Below are 26,821 nucleotides of genomic sequence, written 5' to 3'. Positions count from 1 at the left end.
GCTGTGACCCCCACCTCTGCCAGGAGTTCGAGGGAGGTCGGTACTCTCTCCTGCCGCCCCCCTCAAAGGCCACCGCTTCCAGCCTGTGCCTTTGCAGCGGCCTCCACGACTACGGTCTCATGGGCTGGGGGCCAGCAGCCGCCCCCACAAAGGGGCCTGGAACCCGGGGGACTACGGGGACGCTTCAACAACCGGGCTGGACGGGGACACTGCCCGGGCAAGGGAGAGTGGGAAAACAGCCCGACCATACCCAGGCCCCCGCAGCCCCAGCATACGGTGAGCACCGCAGAGGGGCATTCCCTCCCCCTAAGTCACCGGAGCCCTTCCCCCGGCTCCGCCCGGTCCCTCCCGGCTCCCCACCGCCCATCTCCCCAGCCCTGCTGCCGCTCCAGCCCCGCCCCTGGGATCCGCGAGACCACCGCAAGGGTGGGGAGGGCCCAGGGACGCTGTCCCGCGCCCCCTCCGGGTCATGCGCTCACCGCCGAGCGCCGCGCCGCACGACCCGCCGGGCCACCAGGTGCGGGCTTGGGGGAGGGGAGAAGGGGGGGCGGGGAGTCAGGGGGCGGGGCTCAAACTTAAAGGGGCCGTGACCGCCCTGCTGCGGCCCAGGCCCAGCGGAAGCTGTCTGAAGAGGCGGGGCCTTAAGACTGCGTTGCAGCCTGACGGGAAGAGCCGTGAGTCTTAAAGGGGAAGAGCACCTTAGAGAGCAGGTCTTGGAGAGTCGACTCTAGGAGCGCTCAAAAAGGCCACGGGCCCTAGGATTTGTTTGACGGTAAGCTCAAAGAAGAATGGAGCTAAGAAGGGCTTCCCAGGTTCTGGGGGAAAGCCTAAGACGCGAGATCTTAGGCTCAGTTGATCCTGCCTCTTCCCTTGGGCGCATTGTGACCCAAGGGGATTCGCTGCCCCTTCTGAGCCTCAGTTCTCCCCTCTGAAATGGAGCTGGCTAATGTTCCCAAGCACAAGAAAGAGAAAGGCCCTAACACCAGGGACTGGGGAGTTCAGTCCGAGGCCTTCTTCAGCCTCCTAGGTCTGCCCCACTTCCAAATAACCCCTAGCGGGGCAGCGTCACTGTCTCCATGGAGACAGGGGCCCGCCCCCGCCTCAATCCCTCTCCACCTCTGCATAATGGGGAAAATAGCACTGAATGATGACAAATTCCGGAGACCAAAATAGGGTCCAACGCATCCTGAGATCTCGAGCTGGTAACGTACAGGGAAGGTGTACAGTGAGTCAGCCCTTCCTTCCACTAAGTCAACATAGCGGCCTTATTCCCACCACTCCAGGCTGGGAAAGCACAAACATACAAGAAATGCTTTTAATCACGGAATGAGACTAAGCCTCAGGCCCCCTCATCTGCCAGAGAAGGTGCTCTGCTGTCAAACCTCAAAGTCATTGGGAAACAAACCCCGATAATCTCACCCGGCTTCAAGACCAAGGGAGTCCTAGTGTCACGGAGAAGAGCAAGGAGGGGCCCAGGGCTGCCGGTAAATGAGCAAGGGCAGTAGTGCCAGACGAACAGAAGTTCCATCCCAGCCCAGGGTGCACGAGCAGAGAGCCAGGCAGGCAGCAGGTGGCGCCATGGGCCGGGCTTGTTCCCTGGCTGCTCTGCAGGTTTCAAAGGTGGAGGCCTCGGGGCGGGGGGGCCCACAGGGAATGTCTGTGTAAACTCATCCCTGGGAAGACAGAGAAGCTGTTCTGACACCCCAGGGGAACAGAATGGCAGGGGAGAGACCATAAGACTGTGCAACATTTCTCCTTTTCCTTGCCTTTTTGCCCTCTTTCAGACGCCCCAATCCTATGCCCCGTTTTCTTCTGGAGAACACAAATCCCAGCCCTTGGGTGTCCCGTGTTCTCAGGCTGCCATCGTGAGGAAAATACCTAGTACCTGATAAACTAAACCACACAAGGCTGAAGAGATGCCCTCCAGAAGGTGCATGCTTTTGAAAACAGGACCCGTAGAGAGAGCAATGTTTAGAGGAACCCATCTGATACAGCAGAATTTCAGAACGTCACGGCAACCAGAGTTTCCCAGTACCACTTAAACATCACGACACACATAACCTGCTCTGCTAGGAGTTTATCGACGGATTAGCAGTAAGTCACTTTGTGTGCAGATCTTGGAAGAATGCTAATAATAATAACTGATGTTTACTAAAATCCAGGCGTTGTGTAAAACACTTTGTGTATCTCAATGCTTTTAATCTTCTTAATACCCCTATTAAATAGATACTGCTAGACCCACTTTACAGATAAGACTTGTGCAAAATCAGACGGCTAGGAAGTCAAAATTTAATCCAGGCATAACTCCAGGCACCCACTTCCCAGGCTTAGAGAAGACTTACTGATAAACCCTAGAGATCTTTGATCTCCTGGGCCATAGAATCATTCACAGAACTTGGTCCACAGTCCCAGAGGTGCTGAGAAAGGGCTAACAGGGTGACTTTGTAGTTTAATATTTAATTTACTGAAGCTCTGGATTTGAAACCCTAGATTTTGTTAATCCAGGTTCAATTTTAAATTCTTATTCTAGTCATAAAAGTAGTAATTTTTTAAAAAATAAAAATAATAATTTTTACTTATTCCTTAATTAATGTTTGACAATTCAAGTTCAATAGGTTAAATCTTACCATGTTTAGACACATATTGCATTGATTGTGTGCCAGGCATTGTTTCAAGCACTTTTCAACTACTGATTTATTTAATCCTCCTAATAGTTATTAATAATAACTATTATCCCCCATTTTACAAAAGAGGAAACTGAGGCACAGAGAAGTTGAGTGACTTGCCCAAGGTCATACTAATAAATAGCAGAGCTGGGGTTTGAACCCAGACCAGGGTCACCAAACTTTGTAAAGGGCTCAAAGGTCAGTATTTTTGGCTTTGTAGTCCATATAGTCTCTGTCACAGTGACCCAACCCCGCTGTTGGAGCACGAAAGCAGTCATAGGCCACACCTAAACAAATGAGCATGGCTGTATTCCAGTAATGCTTTTTATGACCACTGAAATACGAATTTTATGTAATTTTCATGTTACAAAATATTATTCTTCTTTTGATGTTTTTCCAACCATTTAAAAATGTAAAATACTTTTTTTTTTTTTTTTTTTGAGACAGAGTCTTGTTCTGTCACCCAGGCCAGCATGCAGTGGTGTGATCTCGGCTCACTGCAACTTCCACCTCCTAGGTTCAAGCGATTCTCCTGCCTCAGCCTCCCGAGTAGCTGGGACTACAGGCGCATGCCGCCAAGCCCGGCTAATTTTTGTATTTTTAGTAGAATGGGGTTTCACTATGTTGGTCAGGCTGGTCTCAAACACCTGACTTCAGATGATCCACCCGCGTTGGCCTCCCAAAGTGCTGGGATTACAGGTGTGACCCACCGTGCCCAGCCAAAAAATGTCAAATACTTCTTAGCTTGCAGACTATGCAAAAACAGGGACCAGGCCATAGTTTGTGGATCTTTGACCTGCACAGTCTTGTTCCAGAGTCCATGCTCTTAAACACTGCACTGTACTTTTGCTTTTTAGAAATAAAAGTCAAATTTCCTAATATTTTTAACTATGTGACATTTAATATTCATATTTTAAATACCTGACAGGGCAAACAACACTACTAGGCAAAACCTTTCTAAATTTTTATTCAACCCTTTAAATCTAATAAATCAAACTTATACACATTTATTCAATTTTCTTAATCCTCTTAAAGTCATAAATCTAAAACTTTTTTTCTTTTTTGCAGTTGCAAGATTTAATAGAATGAAAACAGCTCCCATACAATGGGAGGGGACCCAAAGAGGGTTGCCACTGCCAGCTCGAATGCCTGGGTTTATATCCCAATCCTTGTCCCTCCCCCTGTGCTCTCAGGCAATAGATGATTGACTATTTCTTTACCTCCTGCTTTTAGCCTAATTGGTATTTTAGTGAGCTCTTTACTACCTGATTGGTCAGGTGTGAGCTGAGTGACAAGCCCCATGTTTAAAGGTGGGTGCAGTCACCTTCCCCAGCTAGGCTTAGGAATTCTTAGTCGGCCTAGGAAATCCAGCTAGTCCTGTCTCTCAGTCCCCGCTCTGAACAGGAAAACCAAGTGCTGTTGGGGATGTTGGCCAACGACCGCTCTAACTGCTTCCTGCCGAATTGGGGCATAGTAGGTCATGCCGTTGAAATTTCCTCAGGAGCGGTGCCTTTGATGTCATCAACATAGGAGCATGGGCTAGCAGACCAGTCCAGGGGTCTGCAGTAGATCTTCGTCATGGACTGCATCTGGGCTCCATTAGAAAAACCATTTGTAGTTTTACAGCTTCGATTCTGGAAGAGACAAACTTAACAAGGAGGTTAAAGATACAGGCATTGAAATGTATGGCCTGACATGCAGGAGGAGGCACATCCAACATTTAGTAGTGTTTTGGGATGAGGATAAGCCAGTATTGGCTGGATACGTTCCTCACTGAGGGCCCTGGTGCCTTTGGATAATTCTAGCCCTAAGTATTTAACCTGCTGTAAGCAGAGCTGAGCCTTTGGTTTGAAAACCTTGTAGCCACAGGTGGCAAGGAAGTTTAAGAGCACTTGGGTGACTTGATGGCCCAAGGTTTCTGAACGGGCTGCTAAAAGTAAAGCGTCCACATACCAAAGGACAAGAGTGTCCAAGTATGAGAACTGGCTCAAGTCTTGGGCTGATGCCTGGCCAAATAGATGGGGGCTATCCCTGAACCCTTGGGGTAAACCAGTCCAGGTGAGCTGAGACATTGGGTTCAAAGGATCTTCAAAGGCAAACAAGAATTGAGAGTCAGGATGTACAGGGATACAGAAAAAGGCATCCTTAAGATCCAGGACTGTAAACCACTCTGCTTCCTCTGGTATTTGGGAAAGAAGAGTGTAAGAGTTAGGTACAGCTGGGTATAGAGGGACAACGGCCTCATTGATAATCCTGAGATCTTGCACTAACCTCCATGTCCACTGGGTTTCTGTACTCCTAAAATTGGAGTATTGCAGGGACTATTGCATGGTTTTACTAGGCTTTGGGCTTTTAGGTCCTTAACAATCCTTCGGAGTCCTTGTTGGGCCTCGGGTCTAAGGGGGTACTGCCTTTGGTAGGGGAAGGAGGGAGAATCCTTTGGTTTAACTTGAACAGGACGGGCATTCTTGTGGCCCAGACTTCAGGATTAATTCCTTCCTCAAGTAGGGGACAACAAACGGGTGTTCCTTGTCCTATGTTCAAGTGTATAATGGCCCCTGCTTTTGCTAGTATGTCTCCCTAACAAAGGAGTGGGGCTTTCAGGCATAATGAGAAAGGCATGTGAAAAGAGTAAAGTTGCCCAGTCACAACTCAGTGGGTGGGAGAAGTACCCAGTGACTGCCTCTCCTAGGACCCCTCGGATAGTGACAGATCTGGAAGACAGTTGTCCGGGACAGGAGAGTAAGACTGAGAAGGCTGCTCCAGGAGACAGTTAACCTGCTGGCCATCAATAATCAAGCATACCCAGGGCTCTGAGAGGGTGATGGCATGGGCTGGTGCTTGCCCTGGGCACCCAGTCCTGTTGCTGGATCATCTGGTTAGTGGCTTCTGACTCAGAGGACCTTCATCCCCTGGGGCAGTGGGCCTTCCAGTGATTATCTTGACATAAGGGGCATGGACAAGGGGGTGGCTTATTTCTATTCGGACAATCTTTTTTAAAGTGCCCTTGTAGACCGCACTGGAAGCAGGCATTCAACTTGCCCAGCTTTTCCCTTTTCCAGAGCTTCCAAAGCCCGCTTGCCTGAGGGCCATGACTAAAGTGGTAACCTTTTTTTTATCCCGTTTATCCCGTTCTGCCTGCTCCTCCTGATCTCTATTATAAAAAACCAAGGTTGCCAAGTTCAATAGGGTTTCTAAGTTTTGCTCTGGGCCTAAGGTGGACTTTTGAAGTTTTTTCCTAATGTCTGCAGCTGACAGAGTGATAAACTTATCCTTTAAGATTAGTTGGCCTTCAATAGAGTCAGGTGACAGAGAGGTGTGCTTCCTCAATGCCTCCCTTAGTCTCTCCAGAAAGGCAATAGGATTTTCTTCCTTTCCCTGTGTTATACCAGACATCATTGAATAATTCATAGGCTTCTTCCTAGTTTTCATTGGTCCTTCTAGCACACAAGTTAGCAAATGTCTGTGGCACCAATCTCCATGTTCTGATTCTGCGTCCCAGTGAGGGTCTACACTGGGAACTGCCTGCTGGCCTGTGGGGAATTATTCTTTCCTCTGTTGTCGTCCTATCATTGACCTGACTGAGATGCCAGAGATCGCCAAACTCTCAGGCTGCAGTTACGGCGGCACTTCTCTCGTTTGGGGTTAGTGTCTGATTTAGCAGTAACATTATATCTCACCATGTCAGATCAAAGGATTGTCCTAACCCTTGTCAAACATCAACATAGCCGTCAGGGTTATCTGAGAATTTACCTAGGTCTATTTTAATTTGCTTCAAATCTGAGAGGGAAAAAGGTACATGCACTCTGACTGGGCCAAATTATCCTCCTCCCACCGCCTGGAGGGGGCATAATCGGGGAATATTGGCCCCTTTGGTTCATTGTTTACCCCTGTGTCTATCTCCTTTTGAACCATATGGGTTGAAGGGAGGTCCTTATTAGTTGGGGAAGGAGTTGGGGGGAGCTGGGGTAGGGAGGTAGACTCTCAGGGCTTCCTATAGGGCATAAATTACACTTTTTATATAACTGCAACTTGTCTCTTAATGAAAAGAAAGTTTGCACATATGGCACTTCACTCCTTTTGCCCTCTTTTCTACAAAAGAGGTCTAGCTATAAGATGGTGTAATAATTTATACTTCCCTCGGGAGGCCAGGTTTCTCCCGCTTGAAGAGGATATCGTGGCCAGGCGGTACTGTAGAAGAATATGTCATTTCTTTCTTAGCATTTGAAGATCAAATTGGTCCCAATTCTCCAGAATACATCTTAGGGGTGTTTTTGCCTTGGGGAGAAAGCTTCCCATCTGAAAAAAGAACGTAGGGATGCCAGCACCCCTAGTCATTTTCCAATGAGCATTAGTTTTAGAGCATCCTCTATGATCTTAAGGCTTATTCCTTTCCAGAGTGCACAACCACCCATGGACCTCTGCTTATCGGATTATTTACGCTCAGCGATGTAGCAGTCCTGCACCTCTTTTCCCACTTTTCTTGACCATAAAGAAAGGGGTCGGGGCTGCTGGATTCTAGTGGTCCTTTACCAGCGTGCCCAACATTGCCTTTGCACTCAGGGGTGAGTTCTAGAGCTAGGCTAGGTTCCTGACTAATTTCATAACAACCCAGTTGCCCCATCTTGATGGGTTCCTATGCAAATTCATTTCAGAGAGGGTGTAGGTAACCTTTTGAGTATTGAGTTTTTGCCTACTAGGAACTTTGTCCTTCTTTTACTTTGTAGGAATATGCCCTAATTATCAATGTTAAACTTTTTGTTGCCCTGGATTAAGTCCTTTTGGGTATGAAATATGAGAAATGGATCCTGTTTATCCTATGTGCCTCTTTCCTATGAAAAGGGGAGCGAGGAGAAAAGGATGGGCTTGCTGGTTTTATGTGCTAAAGTCCAGTTAATAAACTTCTGGGTGCTATGTTGTCCTTCCCGTAGTATTGACTTACATAGGATCACTAGGCGAAGCTGTGAGAGAGATAATTTCTCTCTTGGTAGATGGATTTTAGGAACACAGAGGAAGGATGTTCGCTCGTTGCCCCCATTTGCCACTACAGGAATATGCGCCTTCCTTTAATTTACTCAATTCGTTTTCATCCTGATCTATTATGTTGTCATAGACCCAGTTCCAATTGTTAAAGTACTGGGTCATCAGTTTTAAGGCCCTGGAAAGGGTGGTGGGGAACGGGTCCCACATAACTGCCCATGTCGAGAGCTGTATACCTAAACTGGGAGGGACACCAGGGGCAAGACTGCCAGGGTTCATAGCCTAGGTGCCTAAGGATGCAGCATAGAGCTTCCTTAGATCTCTTTGGAGATACAACTTGCTCTAATACTTGGGAAAGGAAGTAAAAGTCTGAAGCATTAGTACCTAGGAGGCAGGGATCGGAAGAAGTAGATTCATGGGTAAGGAGAATTTTGGGGCTACGCTTACAAGAAAGTCATGGTCAGGACCCAGGATGTATGGATCAGAAGGAAAGGTAGAGGCACATGCATGGGCAACTGTTGAGTAGAGACTTCTGGCTATGCCATGATCTCAACTGGCCAATGCCCGGAGTTCAGGATGATACCTTTCTGCCTCTATTCAGCCCTCGGCTTCCCCCAGGAATATTGTGAAAGTGGAAGCTGGTTCCAAGCAGACCAACACTCCCAACCCAAAAGGGTTGGGAGTTGTTAGAAAGCCTTTTCCCAGAAAGTCTGACACCTGAGTCTTAAGTCCGGCAGCCACGCTAATTGTTTTTAACCAACAGGTGCCTGGTATTTTCCTCCAATTCTAAGGAAGGATAGAACAGAATAGCAAGCGAAAGTGGTCCAATATTACTCCCCTCTTTGGAGAATCCCTGTATGGGCCACCAAATGTTACCAGCGGGTCTTTGTTCTTAGACCTCCCAAGATGGTGGTGGACTACTCTCCAGATGGTGGCAAGCCTTTGTTCTCTGACCTGGGATTCTTGACCTCACAGACTCCAAGGAATTGAAACTTGGGCCATGCAGTGAGTGTTACAGCTCTATTAGAAGCCATGGGTCATGGAAGAGAACCGTGGAACCCAGCGACTAGTGTTCAGCTTGATTAGGACGAACCTGGGAACTTAACCATGCAGGAACAATGGTGAGCCTCTAGCCCAATCAGGAGCAGCAATGGGTGCCTCACTGGATCAAAGCACCAGAGACACCCTCCCAGGTCTGGAGGGGTGGAAGTCAGCAGCGGGTCTGCAACGGTGGCGATCAGCAATGGTGGACAGCAGACGAAAGCTCAGCTCGCGCTGGAACAAACACAGACTGGAAGAGTGTACAGTTGCAAGATTTAACAGAGTGAAAATAGAGCTCCCATACAATGGGAGGGGACCCAAAGGGGGTTGCCCAAGTCTAAAACATTACTTTCCAAATCAAAGGCTAATCCATCAGATTCTCTAAAACATCAAACATTTTAACTTATAATGTCACTTACACATCTCTGCAAGGCAAATTTACTGACTCAGGTAAGTCAAGTTTACTGGGTTAAATTTAGAACTACAGTGTAGATACTTAAAAGTCAGAGATTTGAGACTAAGACTCAAGACATAGACATATCCCCAAGACAAGGCTGAGTCACAAATGAATACTCTCAGCCCTGTTTTAGAGCTGAGCTCTGCCTGCTGTGTCATGGATCCCTAAGGAAATTTCCTCCACTTGGTAATGATATCAAGTCATGAGTTACAACTCCTTTTTTTTTTTTTTTTTTTGAGACAGAGCCTCACTTCATCTCCCAGGCTGGAGTGCAATGGCAGGATCTCAGCTCACTGCAACCTCCAGCTCCTTGGTTCAAGCAGTTCTAGTGCCTCAGCCTCCCAAGTAACTGGGATTACAGGCATGCGCACCACACCAGGCTAATTTTTGTAGTATTTTTTTAAAAAAGAATGGGGTTTTACCACGTTGGCCAGGCTGATCTTGAACTCCTGGCCTCAAGTGATCCACCCACTTCAGCCTCCCAAAGTACTGGGATTACAGGTGTAAACCACCGTGCCCGGTCATGAGTTTCAAGTTAACCTAGTTATTATCATCTCATTTAGGTACAGCTACTTTCTTTCACAACTTCATTTGGATAAATGAATTTCTTTATTTTTTATTTATCTATTTATTTTGAGACAGAGTTTTGCTCTTGTTGCCCAGGCTGGAGTGCAATGGCACGATCTCGGCTCACCACAACCTCCACCTCCCAGGTTCAAGCGATTCTCCTGCTTCAGCCTCCCAAGTAGCTGGGATTACAGGCATGCACCACCACGCCCCACTAATTTTTGTATTTTTATTACAGATGGGGTTTCTCCATGTTGGTCAGGCTGGTCTCGAACGCCCGACCTCAGGTGATCCACCTGCCTTGGCCTCCCAAAGTGCTGGGATTACCACTGCGCCCAGCCTAATTTCTTTATTTTCTAAGTGTTCAAGTCTACATTCCTTTTGTTTGGAGGAGGGGTAATACTATGGTTTGAATGTGCCCCCAAAATATTAATGTGTTAGAAAGTTAACCCCTCTGCCCTCGTGAGTGGATTAATGTGATTAATGTCGCTATCATGGGAGTGGGCTTGTTATAAAAGCAAGCTCTCTCTGGCTTGCTTGCCCTTGCCCTCTCACCATGTGATGCCCTCCACCATGTTATGATGTAGCAAGAAGGCCCTCATTAGATAGTGGCACCATACTCTTGAACCATGAACTAAATCAACCTCTATTCCTTATAAATTATCCAGCCTCCATAACTATGACCTAAATAAACCTCTATTTTTCATAAATTACTCAGTCTGTGATATTCAGTTATAGCAACAGAAAACAAACTAAGACAGGTAGGAAATGGGGGATGACCACATCTGATTTGATTCTTTAGTTTTTGAATGACATCAGATGCAGAGTAATAGAAGTTTCCATGCTCTGGAAATTGCAAATCAAGTTACAATCTTTACACATGTACATTTGGAAGGGCTTGTTTGTTATGATTACCTATCCCTCCTTGCAGCCCTCATAGTCATCATTGGCAGAGACAACTTGGCAAAGGATGAAAGCAGTATATGTGATGAAATGCAGCAAATCCCAAAGCCAGGACCATCTAAATAGACCTGAAGAAATCTTAATTTGCTTTAAAAGTGTTCAAAGTAGTGATATCTAGATACCCAGGTATACCAAGCACTACGCACCTAGGTTTGGGTACAAATCATCTTAACTCCACCCCAGGCCACCCAGTAGAGAATGCTGCCAGATAGCAGCAAGGACTGTAGTACACACTGTCTTTACCCCTATATCTTAGTCTGTTCTGGCTGCGATAATAAAATACCTTAGACTGAGGGCCGGGGCACAGTGGCTTATGCCTGTAATCCCAGCACATTGGGAGGCTGAGGTGGGTGGATCACCTGAGGTAAGGAGTTTGAGACCAGCCTGACCAAGATGGTAAAACCCCGTCTCTAAAAATACAAAAATTAGCCAGGCATGGTGGCAAGCACCTGTAATCCCAGCTACTTGGGAGGCTGAGGCAGGAGAATCGCTTGAACCCCAGAAGTGGAAGTTGCAGTGAGCCAAGATCATGCCATTGCATTCCAGCCTGGGTGTCAGAGCAAGACTCCATCTAAAAAAAAAAACACCTTAGACTGGATGGCTTATAAACAATAAACATTTACTTCTCGCAGTTCTGCAGGCTGAGAAGTCCCATCAAAGCACCCGCAGATTCAGTGTCTGGTGAGGTTCTTGCTTCCTCATAGATGGTGCCTTCTTGCTGCATCTTCACATGGTGGAAGGGCTAGCCACCTCTCTGGGATCTAGACACTAATCCCATTCATGAGGCAGAGCCCTCATGACAGAATCATCTCCCAAAAGCCTCCTAACCACCTCCTAATACCATCACACTGGGGGTTAGGATTTCAACATATGAACTATGGGGCAGACACAAACATTTGGACCGTAGCATCCTGCTTCTAGTAGAATCTCACCACTTTTGAAATCCAGAGAAGTTTCAGAATATGTCACCCTTGCCAAATCCAGCTGGGAACCCTTTGATTGTCCCCACACAGAAAAGGAAGGAAGGAAAAAAGAAAGCAAGATTTTTTTACTTGGGAATATTTCCCCAAATGAGTGGTTTTGCTCCCTTTTCAGGATTTTTTCACCAAATATCTATAGCATACACAGATAAGCTGTGTGCGTGTCTGTGTGTTTGTGTGTGTGTGTGTGTGTGCGCACGCATGTGTGTGTGTTTGGAGAAAGACCCTGCTTTGGGAAAAAATGGAGTAGACACACTTTTCTCTATTCCCCCCATTCAGTACAACTTAAAACCCTGAGCATTATATGTAAACCAAACGTAAGAAGACTCTAAAAGGTGTAGAAAAGAAGGCAGACTGGCTAGGGACCACAGGACCCAAGAAACAACATGGTAATGAGTCCCATGGGTTTCCTTTTTGACTCACATATCTCATACTGAGTGCTTCAAAGGCCAGCAACCCAGAAACACCAACATACCCAGACAAAATAAATTCCAATAAAAGCCTGCTCTTTCTAACCAAAGGGTAAGAAGGGGGGCAGCCTACCAAGACAGAAACTTCTAGACAATAACCACTCCATTCTAGCTAAACACCAAATTTAAAACTGTGCCCCTAACCACACACCCAGCAAAGGCCAAGAGGGAAGTCTAGACTTCCTCGCTCATGAGGCTGTAACAAGACACCCCAATAGCCAGGTGGGTACCCCTAAAACCGAGGTGTCGGCAGAGGTATGTTCCTTCTGGAGATGGTAGGGAGAAATCTGTTTTCTTGTCTTTTCCAGCTTCTAGAGCCCACCTGATTCTTTGGTTCATGGCACCTACCTCTGTCTTCAGTCAGCAATGTCTGGCCAAGCCCCTCTACTACTGTCATCCGTCTGGTTCTCTCCCTGCTGCCTCCTTCTCTCACATATAAGGACCTCAGTGATCATATTGGGCCCACTTGGATAATCCAGAATCATCTCTACATTCTCTCTCCATATCCTGGAGGATAATCTCCAGGACCTCTACTACCAAGAGAATGCAGTAATAACTTTTTTTTTTTTTTTTTGAGTTGGAGTCTCACTGGAGTGCAGTGGTGCCATCTCGGCTCACTGCAAGCTCCGCCTCCCAAGTTCACACTATTCTCCTGCCTCAGCCTCCCGAGTAGCTGGGACTACAGGCGCTTGCCACCACACCCAGCTAATTTTTTTGTATTTTCAGTGGAGACGCAGTTTCACCGTGTTAGCCAGGATGGTCTCAATCTCCTGACCTTGTGATCTGCCTGCCTTGGCCTCCCAAAGTGCAGGGATTACAGGCGTGAGCCATGGCACCCGGCCAGTAATAACTTTTCTTAAGCCACTTAGTTTGTGAAAAATTTTTATAACAGCAATGAGAAGACAAGCCACTGACTTGGAGAAAATATTTGCAAAACTCCTATGTGATAAAGAACTGTTATCCAAAATATAAAAAGAACTCTTAAAACTCAACAATAAGAACATAAGGTGGGTCAATTAATCACTTCCACCTTCAACTGTAATTTCTCTTTGCCATGTGGCCTAACATATTCACAGGTTCCAGACAGTAGGACATGAACATCTTTGGGAGGGACATTATTTTGCACCACACCCACTGAAAATATCCTTCAGGAATGGAGAGAAAATCAAGACTTTCTCAGTTAAGGAAAATGAAAAGAATTTGTCCCCATCAGACCTATCCTGAGTGAATAGCTAAAGGAAGTTCTTAAAGCAGAAAGGAAACAATAAAAGAAGGAACTTTGAAACAACATGAAATAAGGAAAAATGCAGTAAGCAAAAATATGGGTCAATACAATAGGCTTAAGTTTTCTAACATGTTTGACGATTGAAGAAACATCATATCGTTGTTTTTTGGAATAAGCATTAGCTAAACAAATGAAACCTGAGTTGCCCAACCAGTTACTTATATTCACCATCTATGAGTTTCCGTAACTTCACCTTGACATTCACCACATTTTCTCATCTACAATCTGAAGGGACTGCACAACAGATATCTAAAAGTCCCTGTCTCTAAAATCTATGACTGTCCATGTATACATATGTAACAAACCTGCACATTGTGCACATGTACCCTAGAACTTAAAATACAATTTAAAAAGAGAGAGAGAGAGAGAAAAGTGGGTTTCAGGAAAAAAAAAAAAGGTGGTGCCTTTGCACTCAGTGGCAAGTTTTTGTTACAGATTAATTTTTCCATAAATTGAATCAATCAGTAATTTTAAGGTTTTGTTTTTTCTAAGTGGAAGAGTTCAGGATTACACTCTATTAAAATTTTGCCCTAAAATAAAAAAATGAAATAAAATCCGTGACTGTCATGTAGTAAGTAGTGTCAAATGCCCTCTATAAAAGCCAGTCTCGTTGTCCATTTTAATTCAATAATTCAACAAGTGTGTATTAGGCACCTATTGAGCACAAGTCCTCATGCTAATTCCTTAATTTCTTATTATTTATAATTCCTTATTATTTAGGTATTTACTCTGATGTTTGTATTATCTTTAAATCCCCTCCCAGGGCTTAACCTTACCAGTCCCACCACCACCACACACACATACTTACTGTCCACGGGAGCCTTTTCAAGCAGGCTGCTCCCACCCAGCTGCCTAAGATGGCTTCCTGTGAGACCTCCACCACATTCATTGATTCTAAAAAGTATCACTTTAAGAGAATGAGAAGACGAGCTACTAACTTGGAGAAAATATTTGAAAAACTCTTATGTGATAAAGGACTGTTATCCAAAATTTTAAAAGAACTTAAAACTCAGTAATAAAACAAACAGCTCAATTTGAAAGTGGACAAAACATCTGAATAGACAAAAGAAGATATACAGATGACAAATAAGCATATGAAAAGATGTTTAGCATCATATGTCATTAAGAATTGCAAGTTAAAACAACAATGAGAGACCACTACACACCTATTGGAATGGCCAAAATCCAAAACTGTGGCAACATCAAAGTTTGACAAGGGTGTGGAGCAACAGGAACCCTTTTTTCTTGCTGGTGGGAATGTAAAATGGTACAGCCACTTTGGAAGACAGTTTGGCAGATTCTTACAAAACTAACCATACTCTTATCCTATGTTCCAGCAATCACACTCTTTGGTATTTAACCAAATGAGTTGAAAACTTATATCCATACAAACCTTTGCACAATATTATTCATAAACACCAAAAGTTGAAGAAGGGAACCAAGATGTCCTTCAGTAGAGGAACAGATAAGCTGTGGTTCATTCATAAAATGGAATATTATTCAGCAATAAAAAGAAATGAGCTATCAAGCCATTAAAAGGCATGGAGGAATCTTAAATGCATATTACAAAGTGAAAGAAGCCAATCTGAAAAGGCTTTGTAATATATGATTCCAACTGTATGACATTCTGGAAAAGGCAAAGCTATGGAGACAGCAAAAAGATCAGTAGTTGCCAAGGGGTGGAGGTCAGGGAGGAAGGATAAGTAGGTGGAAGACAGAGCATTTTTAGGGCAGTGAAGCCACCTTGTAATGGTGAACACAATCATTTGTCAAAACCCATAGAACTTACAACACAATGAGTGAAGTCTACTGAAAACTATGGACTGTGGGTGACCATGATGGGTCAATGTAGGTTCATAATTGTAACAAATGTACTTCTCTGGTAAGGGATATTGAGAGTAGGGAAGTCTGGGGGTGGGGACAGGAGGTATATGGGAACTCTCTGTGCTTTCTGCTCAGTTTTTCTGTGAACCCCAAACAGCTCTAAAAAATAAAGTCTATTTTTTAAAAAAAGTATTACTGGACTTCTTCAGATGAAAGTAGAGTATGTTTCCTACTGCCTGTTGCTGCAGAATTTAGCCAGCTCAGTACCCTTCCTCCCACATTTCTGTAACACAGAGGAGATAGTACACACCATTGGTTACACACAGCCTGTATTCTGCAGACCTTGGCTGATGACAGGGTGAGCAAGATACATTACGTGTCTCGGGGTAGCACCTATTAGCACCTGCTAAAAATTTTCGGCTAAAATTAAAGAGGGATGGTATCAGTAGATGGTATGTCATGATATAGTCATATAAGTCATAATTCCATGCATGAGTCCTGGAAGCATGGGTCTCCTTCCTCCTCACATCCTTATTCTTGGGTGTAGGTGCCCCCTTCTGCACAGTATTGTAGAAAAAAATGACAATAACTGAAGTTATAGCAGTAACTCACATTTTTAGGTAGTACTCCTGTTCCAGGAACTGTGCTAAACACATTCTCAAGCATTCTCAGTAACTTTAAGAATGTGGGAGACAAGCAGGATTGTCTGGTGAATTACCTGGGGCGCTCCTTCCAGTCGCCTGGCAAGAGGCTAGCTTGGAGGGATGCGAAGATCATCATCGTCTTTCTCCCAGCAGGACATGCCACTCCAGACAGAACTCAACTTCCCTAGTGACCAACGGCTTTCCAACCTCTCCTCCAAGTAAGAAAAGTAATGCCTGATCTCAGTATATTCCAAGGTCTCTAAATGCTGGGCTTCATGCTTTCCTAGCTACTGCGGTAAATGATTAGCACTCAAACTCAGACTGTCAAGGCCACAAAGCCACCTATACTTGCCGCCTAAAAGTCACAGCAATAGGAAGAGGGAGCCTTCTACAACCCCTCTTCAAGATGCTGAGAGAACAGGGAACCTATTCACCTGCTGACTCTTCCACCTGCTTCATCCCACAGCAAATGACCCACTAGAGTTTTCCCTAAGGGCTTTGCAAGAAAAGAATGTAAGCCCCATGACAGCAGGGACTTCAGCCGGCTCAGTGCTGGATCTCCAGGACCTAGAACTGTGCCTGACACACATAATAGATAAGGTTTTAATTGGTTTTATTATTTTTAGGTATGGTAAATCCAACAGATCAGGAAATGATTGCCACTGAAAAGATAGTTTGTTACAATTCCCAGAGAAGTGGGGGGCACACCATAACTACTTTGATATACTTCAGCAGCTTTACCAACTCCAACTATGTCAAATTGAGTGGGGTGAATTGGCCACATGGACAGCCAGTGCTGTAGAGAAATGATTGAAATGTCCGCTCCTGTATCTACCAAACCTTTAAATTTCTTTCCTTGAATAGTTATTTCACAGGTAGGATGTTTATCAGTAATTTGATCTACCCAATAAGCTGCTTTGCCTTGTTTATTTGTGCTTCCAAATCCTCCTGTTCATTTAATTTCACTTTTTCCCTTTCCCACATATGGCACAATCAGGAACTGTCCTATGTGCTCTCCTGGCTCTGCTTTCCAGGGAACAGAAGTAGATACAACAATTTGAATTTCCCCATTATAATCTGAATCAATGACTCCTGTATGTATTAGTACACCTTTTAATCTTACACTAGACCTTCCTAAAAGTAATCCTATTGTCCCTGCCGGCAAGGGTCCACAGACTCCTGTTGGGACCTTTTGCAGGGGTTCCTCAGGCAGAAGGCTCACAGCTTTTGTGCAGCATAAATCTACTGCGGCGCTACCGGCTGTGGCGGGGGACAGACATTGTACAGGGTGAGGGAATGGCCTGAGTTAGAAATGCCCTGGTTTAGAACAGGGCCCAGGACAGGCCCCTCATGGTGCTTCCCAAAATCGGGTTCCCATCTTTATCAAACTTAGAGTGACAATGACTAGCCCAGTGTTTTCCTTTTTCACATTTTGGACATATTTCAGGCTCAACAGTTTTCTTTTTTCCCCTACCTGGTGGCCTGACTCGCTGATTTTTTTCTACATTATTCTTTAGTATGAATAACTTGTCTAAATTCTTGGAGTAATTTAAAAGGAAAAGGCTCAACTGCAGCTATAGTATTTCCCTCTTGATCTGGAGGGTATATTCTAACAATGAACTGCCAAGCTTCTGAATCACCCTCTCGTCTAGCTTGCTGAATTCCTGCCTGAATAGAACTAAGAGCAGTCACTCAAGGCACGGCTCAGTCACTGGGGCAACTACTTTCCGCCCAGTGTCCTCCAGAAAAGAAAGATCTGGGGGGTCATTTTCTTTAAAATAATGAGAGGGTGCAGACACAGGGTAGGGATGGACCTCTCCTTCCTTTGCCACTTTAGCTTCAGCTGTCAAATAAGCATGCTCTGGAACCTCTTCTGTTACCTCACTATACTCTTGTTCCTCCCTGTCATCAGTGTGAAAAAGTTCCAAGGTGGAACGAACCAGACCCCAAACTTGCCCCATTGTTACCTTGATGCTTCCGAGCTCCCCTTCGTACTCACCACAGGGATTGCTTTAAGAGTACTCGGGTGTCCTCCAGCTTGTTTTCCATTCCAACTGTCACTGCAGTGACCCTTCGACCTGGATTCGAGCCCCCACAAATGGACGCCACTTACTGAGACCAGCTCGTTCGAGGAGACCCTAACCCAGCAGCGCTAGAATAATTAAAGACACACACAGAAATATAGAGGTGTGAAGTGGGGAATCAGGGGTCTCACAGCCTTCAGAGCTGAGAGCCCCGAACAGAGATTTACCCACATATTTATTAACAGCAAAGCAGTCATTAGCATTGTTTCTATAGATATTAAATTAACTAAAAGTATGCCTTACGGAAAGCAAGGGGATGGGCCGAATTAATTGCAGCAGGAACACGCCCTTAAGACACAGATCGCTCGGGCTTTTGTTTGTGGCTTAAGAATGCCTTTAAGCGATTTTCCACCCTGGGCGGGCCAGGTGTTCCTTGCCCTCATTCCTGTAAACCCACAACCTTCCAGCTTGGGCATTATGGCCATTATGGACATGTTACATTGCTGCAGATATTTTATTTATGGCCAGTTGTGGGGGGGCTTGCTTCCAACAGGGGCAAGTTTATAGCCAGATTTTGGAGGGCCTGCTCCCGACAGAGATATGGAAGAAAAATGTTCAGCCAGCCACTTGTCTACCACCATGGGAAACTGTCCATTGGGTCAGGGTCTAAGATCCCCAGTATACTTATTTGAGAAAGGCCACTAATTGGAACTAATGGAAGGTTAGCTCTGGTATTGACAGGGAGTATTTTCCCCATCTCACCAGGGACAGTTAGGACATTCTCATTGCTAATGGCCCTTTTGCTTATAGTAGACACACTGATTCTGGCCTAGAGGCCAGCAAGTCAGGGGTTCTTGTCTGGGAATCCCAGATGCTGATCTTGTGACACTTTCTTGGGATGAGCAATTTTGAGGTGGCAGGTGACTTTAAGCAACTGTTAACAATTTAACTTTTTGGCTATTTTGTGTGTGTGTGTTTTCCACCTCTTTTGCCCTGGCCCTATTGTTGTAAACTTTATAGGCCATGTTTAAATGTTGACTTATAGAGGTTTAAAGTCCCATTGCTGCTTTTTGTAGCTTCCTCCTAATGTCAGGGGCAGATTGAGTAGTAAAATGTATACCCAGGAGAGCTTGCCCTTCTGAGGAGTCTGGGTCTGCATTGATATATTTCCTGAGTGTCTCAAACAAATGACCCTGAAACAGTGGGATTTTTGTCTTTGAGTTATTTCTCTTGCCTTATCATAATTCACTGGCTTAACCACACACCTTTTCTTCTGCTTTTTTTTCCACAGCACAGCAAGCAGATGACAATACTTGCAAGTCATGACGAGTTGAATTTAAAAACATGGTTTATTTAACAAATTATTTTGTAAATTTTTCTGGATTCTCTGGCCAAATTTTCCCTTGTATAAAGCCAAATCACACATAGAAAATGGCACATGTACTCTGTTTCCTCATTTCTATCAGGCACCTCCCTCAGTGGACACAGGTTTGATTTTAGGGGCTGATATGGAGCCCTACTCCTGGTGGTACTGGTTGGGCTTACTTTCTCAGGCAGCAGGGGTGTATAGGCTGGGGTAGCTGGATAAGGGGAATGGGTACCCAATGACCTTGGGTGGAATTCTTCATTAGAGAACTGGCAGGAACCCCCTCAGAACTGGGGGACTGAGGAGACTCCAGGGAGACCATAGGCCTTCTAGGGGGAGCAGCTAGGAGGGGATCTCTTAGGCACAGCTTTCTGTTACTTAGAAGTAACATGAGCCAGTAAAGGACCATAAAAACCTGTACACAAGGGACCTCCTCTCATTTTCTTTCTTCTTTACAGAATGAGTCTAATGGTAAAATATTATTATAACATATAGAACCATGTTTAGGCCAAATCTATTGGTTTTCTAATTTGAATCGAATCCAAGTGGTATTGTATAGAAAATGAGTTGCTTTTTCTTGAGGCCAAATTTGAATTTGCTCTAATAGCCTAAAAGATAACCCTAGTGGCAATTCCTCTGGTATACTTGTCATTGTCCCATGTCCAACAAGGATTTCTACTGGACATAGTTTTTCTAAGTCTAGTGAAAGGGAAAGGAACTGGGCTTTTACTATGTTTCCCTTTTAGATTCTCACTTCCTGCTGAGAAGGTCTAAGTATAAGTAGCAAGGCATTATGAAAGTGGGTTAGAAGCATTTGCCAGTGAATGAACTATGACAAAAGGAGTATTTTTAAAGCAAAATGTAAGAGGAAAAGTGCAAATAAAGTGACAATAAGAAAAGAAGATGCTGTTATGGAGAATGAAAACTTTAGGGCAGGAAACAAGAAAAGGCAAGACCAATATTCCCCCTAGGGTGTGCCTCAAACCCACAATCCTAGAGGGAACATGAATGCTGAAAGCCCTGGAACATTCAGAGTGTGGCCAACAATATCAAATGCCAATAACCCAGAGTACCAGAGTATCAGCCAGTGAGGATCCCTACACCAAATGCCAGAAATTCCAGAGTACCTGGGGCTAACCAATGCCAATAACTTCAGAGCATCTAGGGGAAAGCCAACAGTGAACCCCAAAGGCCTGGTTGGAGCCACAGAACAATGTGACTCTAGCATCCCAGAGTCAACACAATGGGAGGGCTCTCACAACCAGGTGACCTGCTTTAAACAATTGCCCAAATACACTTAACAGAAAGTCAAAGCAAAAAACACTGCAGGCAAAACACATTTAAGAACTGAAAATAAAATGGCTGGTTATTTAAGAAAGAGATAGTAAAGACAAGTCAAAAAGTCCAAGCATGTTGTAAATGGTCTTTGTAAGTTGTGATAAGGTTCATGAAGGGGAATTTATGAAAGGAATTCTGTGTATGATTAAGCTAGCTGTAATTAAAATAAAATTGCTTAAAATAGACTTTCTACTTTGGGAGGTCAAGGTGGGTGGATCACCTGAGGTCAGGAGTTAAAGACCAGCCTGGCCAACATGGTGAAACCCCATCTCTACTAAAAATACAAAAATTAGCTGGACATGGTGGCAGGCACCTGTAATCCCAGCAACTTGGGTGGCTGAGGCAGGAGAATTGCTTGAACCCAGGAGACAGAAGTTGCAGGGAGCTGACAAGATCATGCCACTGCACTGCTACCTGGGTGACAGAGGGAGACTCCTCTGTCTCAAAAAAAATTAAAAATTAAAAACAAATAAAATAGACTTTCTAAAAAACGATCTGCATGTTAAAACCAAACTTTCTTGAGGTACTGGTTTGCTAAATTATGGGAAATTTTGCTTTCAATACTATAACCGGTTGTGTTTTTTCTTTTTTAAGCTTCTCAAATTAGTGTTTCCAGTCCTTTCTGGGCCATCTCTTCTCCATCTTTTAGATTTCTTTGGACTCCATCATTCTTTCTGATCTAATTACTGATACAAATTTCACTCACACACACAATCGTCATTGTGAATATTTTTAATGTCTAATGTGTGTGAGAAAGACTATTTCCAGGTACTTGGGTTTTTATCAATGTTTACTAAAATTATAATTATAAAACCTGATTTTGCATAAGGCTTTAAATTCAAATTACAAATCTTGAAATTCTGTCTATAAATGCACTAAGTGTTGTTTTTTGAAAGAAATCACTTCCGCTTGTTCTTTGATTGATGTTTAACTCAAACAGATTTACATTTTGTTAGCAATTAGTCCTATTTACAAAGTTAGTACATTTTTTATAACTGATATAAACCATATTCATGTGCTTAATGTATTGGATTTTTTTTCCTCATGCCTTTTCATTACCTGACAAGGTAGAATCCTTATATGCAAAATCTTTCTCATCACTTAAGCAACTCTTGTAAATCTAATTACCTGATTTGCCATGCTCAGATGTTTGATTTGTCCTAAATGTTCTAATACTGCTTATAAGCTTCAGCAGCATCTTATACCTTTCAACTAAAACTCATCAGTCTAAAATCAACACATATTTCAAGTTGAAAACACAATTTAAATTGAGGTTTAACTTAAATTCACACTGGTTTTTAAAATTTATCTTAAACTTGACATCACAATATTATAATTTACCTCACTGATTCTATACTAAGTTTCACACCTTGTCAGAGTTGTAGAGTCGTTCATCCCACTAAGCAAAGCAATTTGACCTTCTCAGGAAGATTCTGGTTATTAGGTCAAAAACTTAGTACCTATTATGGAATGAATGTTTGTGTCCCCTCCTCCTAAAAAATTTATGTGTTGAAATCCTAACCCCCAATTTGATGGTATTAGGTTGGTGCAAAAGTAACTGTGGTTTTGCCATTTAAAAAAAAAAATGGCAAAAACCACAATTACTTTTTCACCAACCTAATATTAGAAGGTGGAGCCTTTGGGAGATAATTAAGGCATGAAGGTGGAGTTCCCATGAATGCAATTAGTGTCTTTCCTTATAAAAAGAGATACGAGCACTCATCCTCACTCTCTCTGGTCTCCACCATGTGCAAGAAGATAGATATCTACCAACTAGGAAGACAGCGAGCCCTCATCAGGAACCAAATCTGCTGACATCTGGATCTTGAACTTCCCAGCCAACAGAACTGTGAGGAATAAATGTATTTTTTTCTAAGTCAGTGGTCACCAACCTTTTTGGCACCAGGGACCAGTTTCATGGAGGACAATTTTTCCACAGACTGGAGGGTGCAATGGTTTCGGGATGATTCAAGCACTTTTATTGTGCACTTTATTTCTATTATTATTACATTGCAATACATAGTAAGATAATTATACAACTCACCATAATGTAGAATCACTGGGAGCCCTGAACTTGTTTTCCTGCAACTAGACATCCTTTCTGGGGATGATGGGAGATATTGACAAGCCATCAGGCATTAGATTCTCACGAGGAGCACACAACCTAGATCCCTCACATGCGCAGATCATGACAGGGTTCATGCTCCTATGAGAATCTAATGCTGCCTCTGCTCTGACAGGAGGCAAAGCTCAGGCAGTAATGCCAGCAATGGGGAGCAGCTATAAATACAGATGAAGCTTCACTTGCTTACCTAACACTCACCTGCTGTTAGCACAGTTTCTAACAGACCACAGGCTGATACTGATCAGTGACCCAGGGACTGGGGACCCCTGATTTAAGCCACCCAGGCTTAAACCATCTCAAGGTGGCTGTTGAATTGTAATCTTTATAATCCTTTGGTTACCTATACAATCCTTGGCCCTGAAGTTGAATTTTGGAGACCAAAACTGTGGCTGTACCCACTAAGAGTATTATATTTTTTCCAGTGTAGATATCAAAAGGAGGAAGAATCCCTCATTATATACCATGGTATTCTGTTACAGCAGCCCAATTGACTAAGACAGTGCTATAAAATAGTTACTTATCAGATTGAAGAGCAGGACAAGAGAGCTACATGCTGCCAAGGTAATTCTCACCAGTGACCTCATGAGCATTCTCCTGGTAGATTTACCTCTGCTGACCACAGGCCAGGTTTTTGGCTGGACTGTTTCACAGCTCACATCAGCAGGGCATCTTTTGCATTGTGCCTTCTCCCGTCTTAGGTAGATGGAACAGTACTGCTCCCGTACCTGGATCCTTAGCAAGTTTTCCTCACTTAATAAGTTCTGCATTCTGTATTGCATTTTTCTTGTCTCACCAGACCTGTTAATGGCCTTGTCTAACCCTCTAATTGAGGGTCATCAGACCCACATACACCTTTTCTCTTTCATACACATCTGGCCTGGCCTCTAAATCCTCATACTCCTTTAATATTGTCTAGCTTGGGCCGGGCGCGGTGGCTCAAGCCTGTAATCCCAGCACTTTGGGAGGCCGAGACGGGCGGATCACGAGGTCAGGAGATCGAGACCATCCTGGCTAACACAATGAAACCCCGTCTCTACTAACAAAATATAAAAAACTAGCCGGGCGAGGTGGCGGGCGCCTGTAGTCCCAGCTACTCGGGAGGCTGAGGCAGGAGAATGGCGGGAACCCGGGAGGCGGAGCTTGCAGTGAGCTGAGATCCGGCCACTGCACTCCAGCCTGGGTGACAGAGCGAGACTCGGCCTCAAAAACAAAGCAAAAAAAAAAATTGTCTAGCTTGTCTTCAAAGACCATAAACCTTTCTCCCAATGAAATTTCCCTCTTCCTCCATCTTAATCGCCTTTTATTTTTCTTTTGTTTTTATTTATTTTCACTGCACCTGTTCCAGAAGAAAGACTAAATTCTATGTTGTTTTGTTGTTGCTGCTGCTGTCTTTAACTAGTTCTTCCTTGATTCCTTGAGCAAATCTGATTCTTAGAATGTTTTAAACATAGGCATTTTAATTGCCTTCTTGAGCCTTTGGGTTTGCAGTAAGTTCAGTTATCTCTGTATCTTAACAAGAAAATGGTATATAATGAGGGATTCCTCCTCCTTTTGATATCTACATTGGAAAAAATATAATACTCTTAGTGGGTAAAGTCACAGTTTTGGTCTCCAAAATTCAACTTCATGGCCAAGGATTGTATAGGTAACCAAAGCATTATAAAGATTACAATTCAACAGCCACCTTGAGATGGTTGGAAGTAACTCCTCAGAGCTTCTGGACAAGCCTTATGATCTGAGCTCAAGACACCTCCACACTTCACTGTCTCATCTCATGGTACAGCTCCAAGTGACAGTAAGAAACTGACCAGGCATGGCCCACTTAGGCCTGCACAAAGCTCACACACACATGCTTGGGAGAACAACTTAGCTTCTTTTTAGATTTGAAGCTCAGACTGAAAACCTGGCTGAAAAACACAACAGAAAAAAAATCATTGCATCCACTAATGCTTACCTAGAAAGCTTATATTTTTGAGAATCTTTTGAGATTCTGACCATTTTGAGATGATTCCAAAGGACTTTCTATATGGTAAGCTAACCTCCTCTATCTTTGCCTTCCGTGCAGCACTAGGTCACCTTTGCTCATGCAGCTCAAAATCGGCCACAGAAGTTGGAATCCAAAACTCTGTGAGATCTTGCTTACTAAGACCCTAGCAGCTCAGTTCCTGTGTGCTGAAGCCCCCATCTATTAAAAAATAATAACAGGCCAGGTGCAATGGCTCATGCCTGTAATCCCAGCACTTTGGGAGGCCGAGGTGGGTGGACCACCTGAGGTCGGGAATTCGAGACCAGCCTGACCAACATGGAGAAACCTCATCCCTATTAAAAATACAAAAATTAGCCGGGTGTGGTGGCACATGCCTGTAATCCCAGCTACTCGGGAGGCTGAGGCAGGGGAATCGCTTTAACCCAGGAAGCAGAGGTTGCAGTGAGCTGAGATCGCGCCATTGCACTCCAGCCTGGGCAACAAATGCGAAACTCCGTCTCAAATAATAACAATAGTAATAACACTGTGCCTGTTTAAATAATAACACTGTGCCTGTTCAAAACAGCCCGGCAATGATAGTCACACTCCTATGGACATTAGCCACAGTAAGCTTCTGTGAGCTGCCAACGTGAAAAAATCCAGGTGTGTCTGGCTCCAAAGCATGTGTTCAAAACCACAACCCCACGCTGCCTGGGCTTCAGATGGAGAAGCTTGAGGAATTCCGCCATTCCTAAAACCCCATGCTTTTAAAGACCCCAGCATCGCTGGAACTAAGGATGGTTTTGTTACCTCCCGGTAATTAATGACAATGATAGCTAACAAGTAGCATGCACTTTGCAGTATGTCAGCTCTGAGTTATTCAGAAAAGGTTATCTTGTTTAAGCCTCATTCAACCCCTTGAGTAAGTAATTTCCCCATTTAGGTGATGAACCAACCCTTAGAGAAGCTGAAGACCAAGAGTGAACACTAAGTTCCTGGAATATGAACATAGGCAGCACTGACAGCAAAGTCCATGTTCTCAGCTCCCTCCCCACCACCACCGCACCCAGCAAAAGGAGCCCTCTGTGCTTTGGGATTTCCTCAAAGCAAAAAGATGGCATAGCAAGAATAGGTCCCTGAGGAAGAGGGGAAGTGGTCCAATGGTCAGGGAGGGGGCTAGACTTTCAGGGGGCAAGTGGCAAGAGCAGCCTGCATCCTCCTTGGGCCTGGTACCCTGGGGCTTTGCGCAGTTGTCTGGAAATTGTGTTTGCCTCGCTTCACTGCTTCATGCCTTTCGACTTACCTTTCCTCTCTGCAGTGCCATGGAAGGAAAACTACTCTCCTTCCAGCGACCTAACTAAAAATCAGAGGTTTTCTCAAATGCTGCTTTTGTCCCCTGGTAATACCGTCTTCCCCCAGAGCCAGCCACACTGCGACTCAAGGAGAAAGGGTAACACAATCCCAACCTTTAAGTGTGGAAGGGAAGAGACCACGTCTGATGGGGGACGTGGGAGAGGGGCGACAGAGCTGGGGTGAGAACTTCTGAAACTGGAGTCAGGTGGCTGAGATTGGATATTGGGACAGAACTTCCCGTATCCTTATGAATTAGAATCCCCACCCAGGAAATACAGGATTCCTACTCCTTTTCTGACAACGCCAGCTCCCCTCCAACCCGGAGTCTTCATTCCCCCTCTCCTACCCACTGTCGCTAAATTTAGAGCCTCATCTGTCCTCTTCCTGTAGGACGTGAGTATTTTAAGTGCTCCGCAGCGTGGTGCCGCAGCGGAGGCAGTGACGCCAGCACCGTGGAGGTAGGCGCGTCAGCTCCTCCTCGCTGCCTGTCAGACACGCCCACCTGCCCGGGCTCACCCAGCTCTCTCCACACCTGTCTGCCTTCCTCCTGTTCTTCCTTTCTCCCGGGAGGCCGCCAGAGGGAGCACAATGAGAGCCTCCGCAGGTTGCTGGGGAGTTTAGGAAACTGCACAAAGGAACCTAATGGACACACTCATCTCCAATTCACGCTTATGGACATCTCAGGGAAACACCCCAGAGTCTGAAAGTTTCACCGGCTCGACACACAGTCCAGAAGAGCTCCTAGTTGGGGTAGGTCTGGGGATATAGGGCA

At 44.6% G+C, this 26,821-nt stretch overlaps 1 protein-coding gene and 2 long non-coding RNA genes across 52 annotated transcripts in view; 1 reads left to right on the top strand and 2 right to left on the bottom strand.

The window, feature by feature from the left end:
- The window catches only part of PEX5 (peroxisomal biogenesis factor 5), a 60,123-nt gene extending 58,431 nt beyond the window's left edge, over window positions 1-1,692 (bottom strand). For 25 of the 50 annotated variants that reach the window (XR_013400832.1, XR_013400836.1, XR_013400830.1 and 22 more), the window contains exon 1: window positions 480-627. Coding sequence is in view for 1 of the 50 variants with exons in the window: in XM_077953477.1 (XP_077809603.1) it covers window positions 251-297 (47 nt within the window). In the remaining 49 variants the exon portion in view is untranslated. Of the gene's footprint in view, window positions 1-14; window positions 628-698; window positions 1,019-1,419 lie in introns of those variants that run through there. The other 25 variants (XR_013400833.1, XR_013400831.1, XM_077953489.1 and 22 more) reach the window with 10 other exon arrangements.
- Window positions 608-15,422, top strand: LOC107000742 (uncharacterized). Its single transcript, XR_001447877.3, has 4 exons — window positions 608-772; window positions 1,785-2,094; window positions 8,543-9,137; window positions 12,433-15,422. It is a non-coding gene; the product is annotated as an uncharacterized LOC107000742 (long non-coding RNA).
- On the bottom strand, window positions 3,717-26,821 carry LOC144332765 (uncharacterized). The gene is made up of 3 exons (XR_013400844.1): window positions 26,396-26,821; window positions 8,740-8,921; window positions 3,717-6,965 (listed from the first exon to the last, which is right to left on the bottom strand). It is a non-coding gene; the product is annotated as an uncharacterized LOC144332765 (long non-coding RNA).

This window comes from Macaca mulatta, chromosome 11 (assembly GCF_049350105.2).
Source record: "Macaca mulatta isolate MMU2019108-1 chromosome 11, T2T-MMU8v2.0, whole genome shotgun sequence".
Lineage (NCBI taxonomy): Eukaryota > Metazoa > Chordata > Mammalia > Primates > Cercopithecidae > Macaca > Macaca mulatta.
Note: the sequence above shows the minus strand (reverse complement) of the source record. Positions and strands in the feature narration are given on the sequence as shown.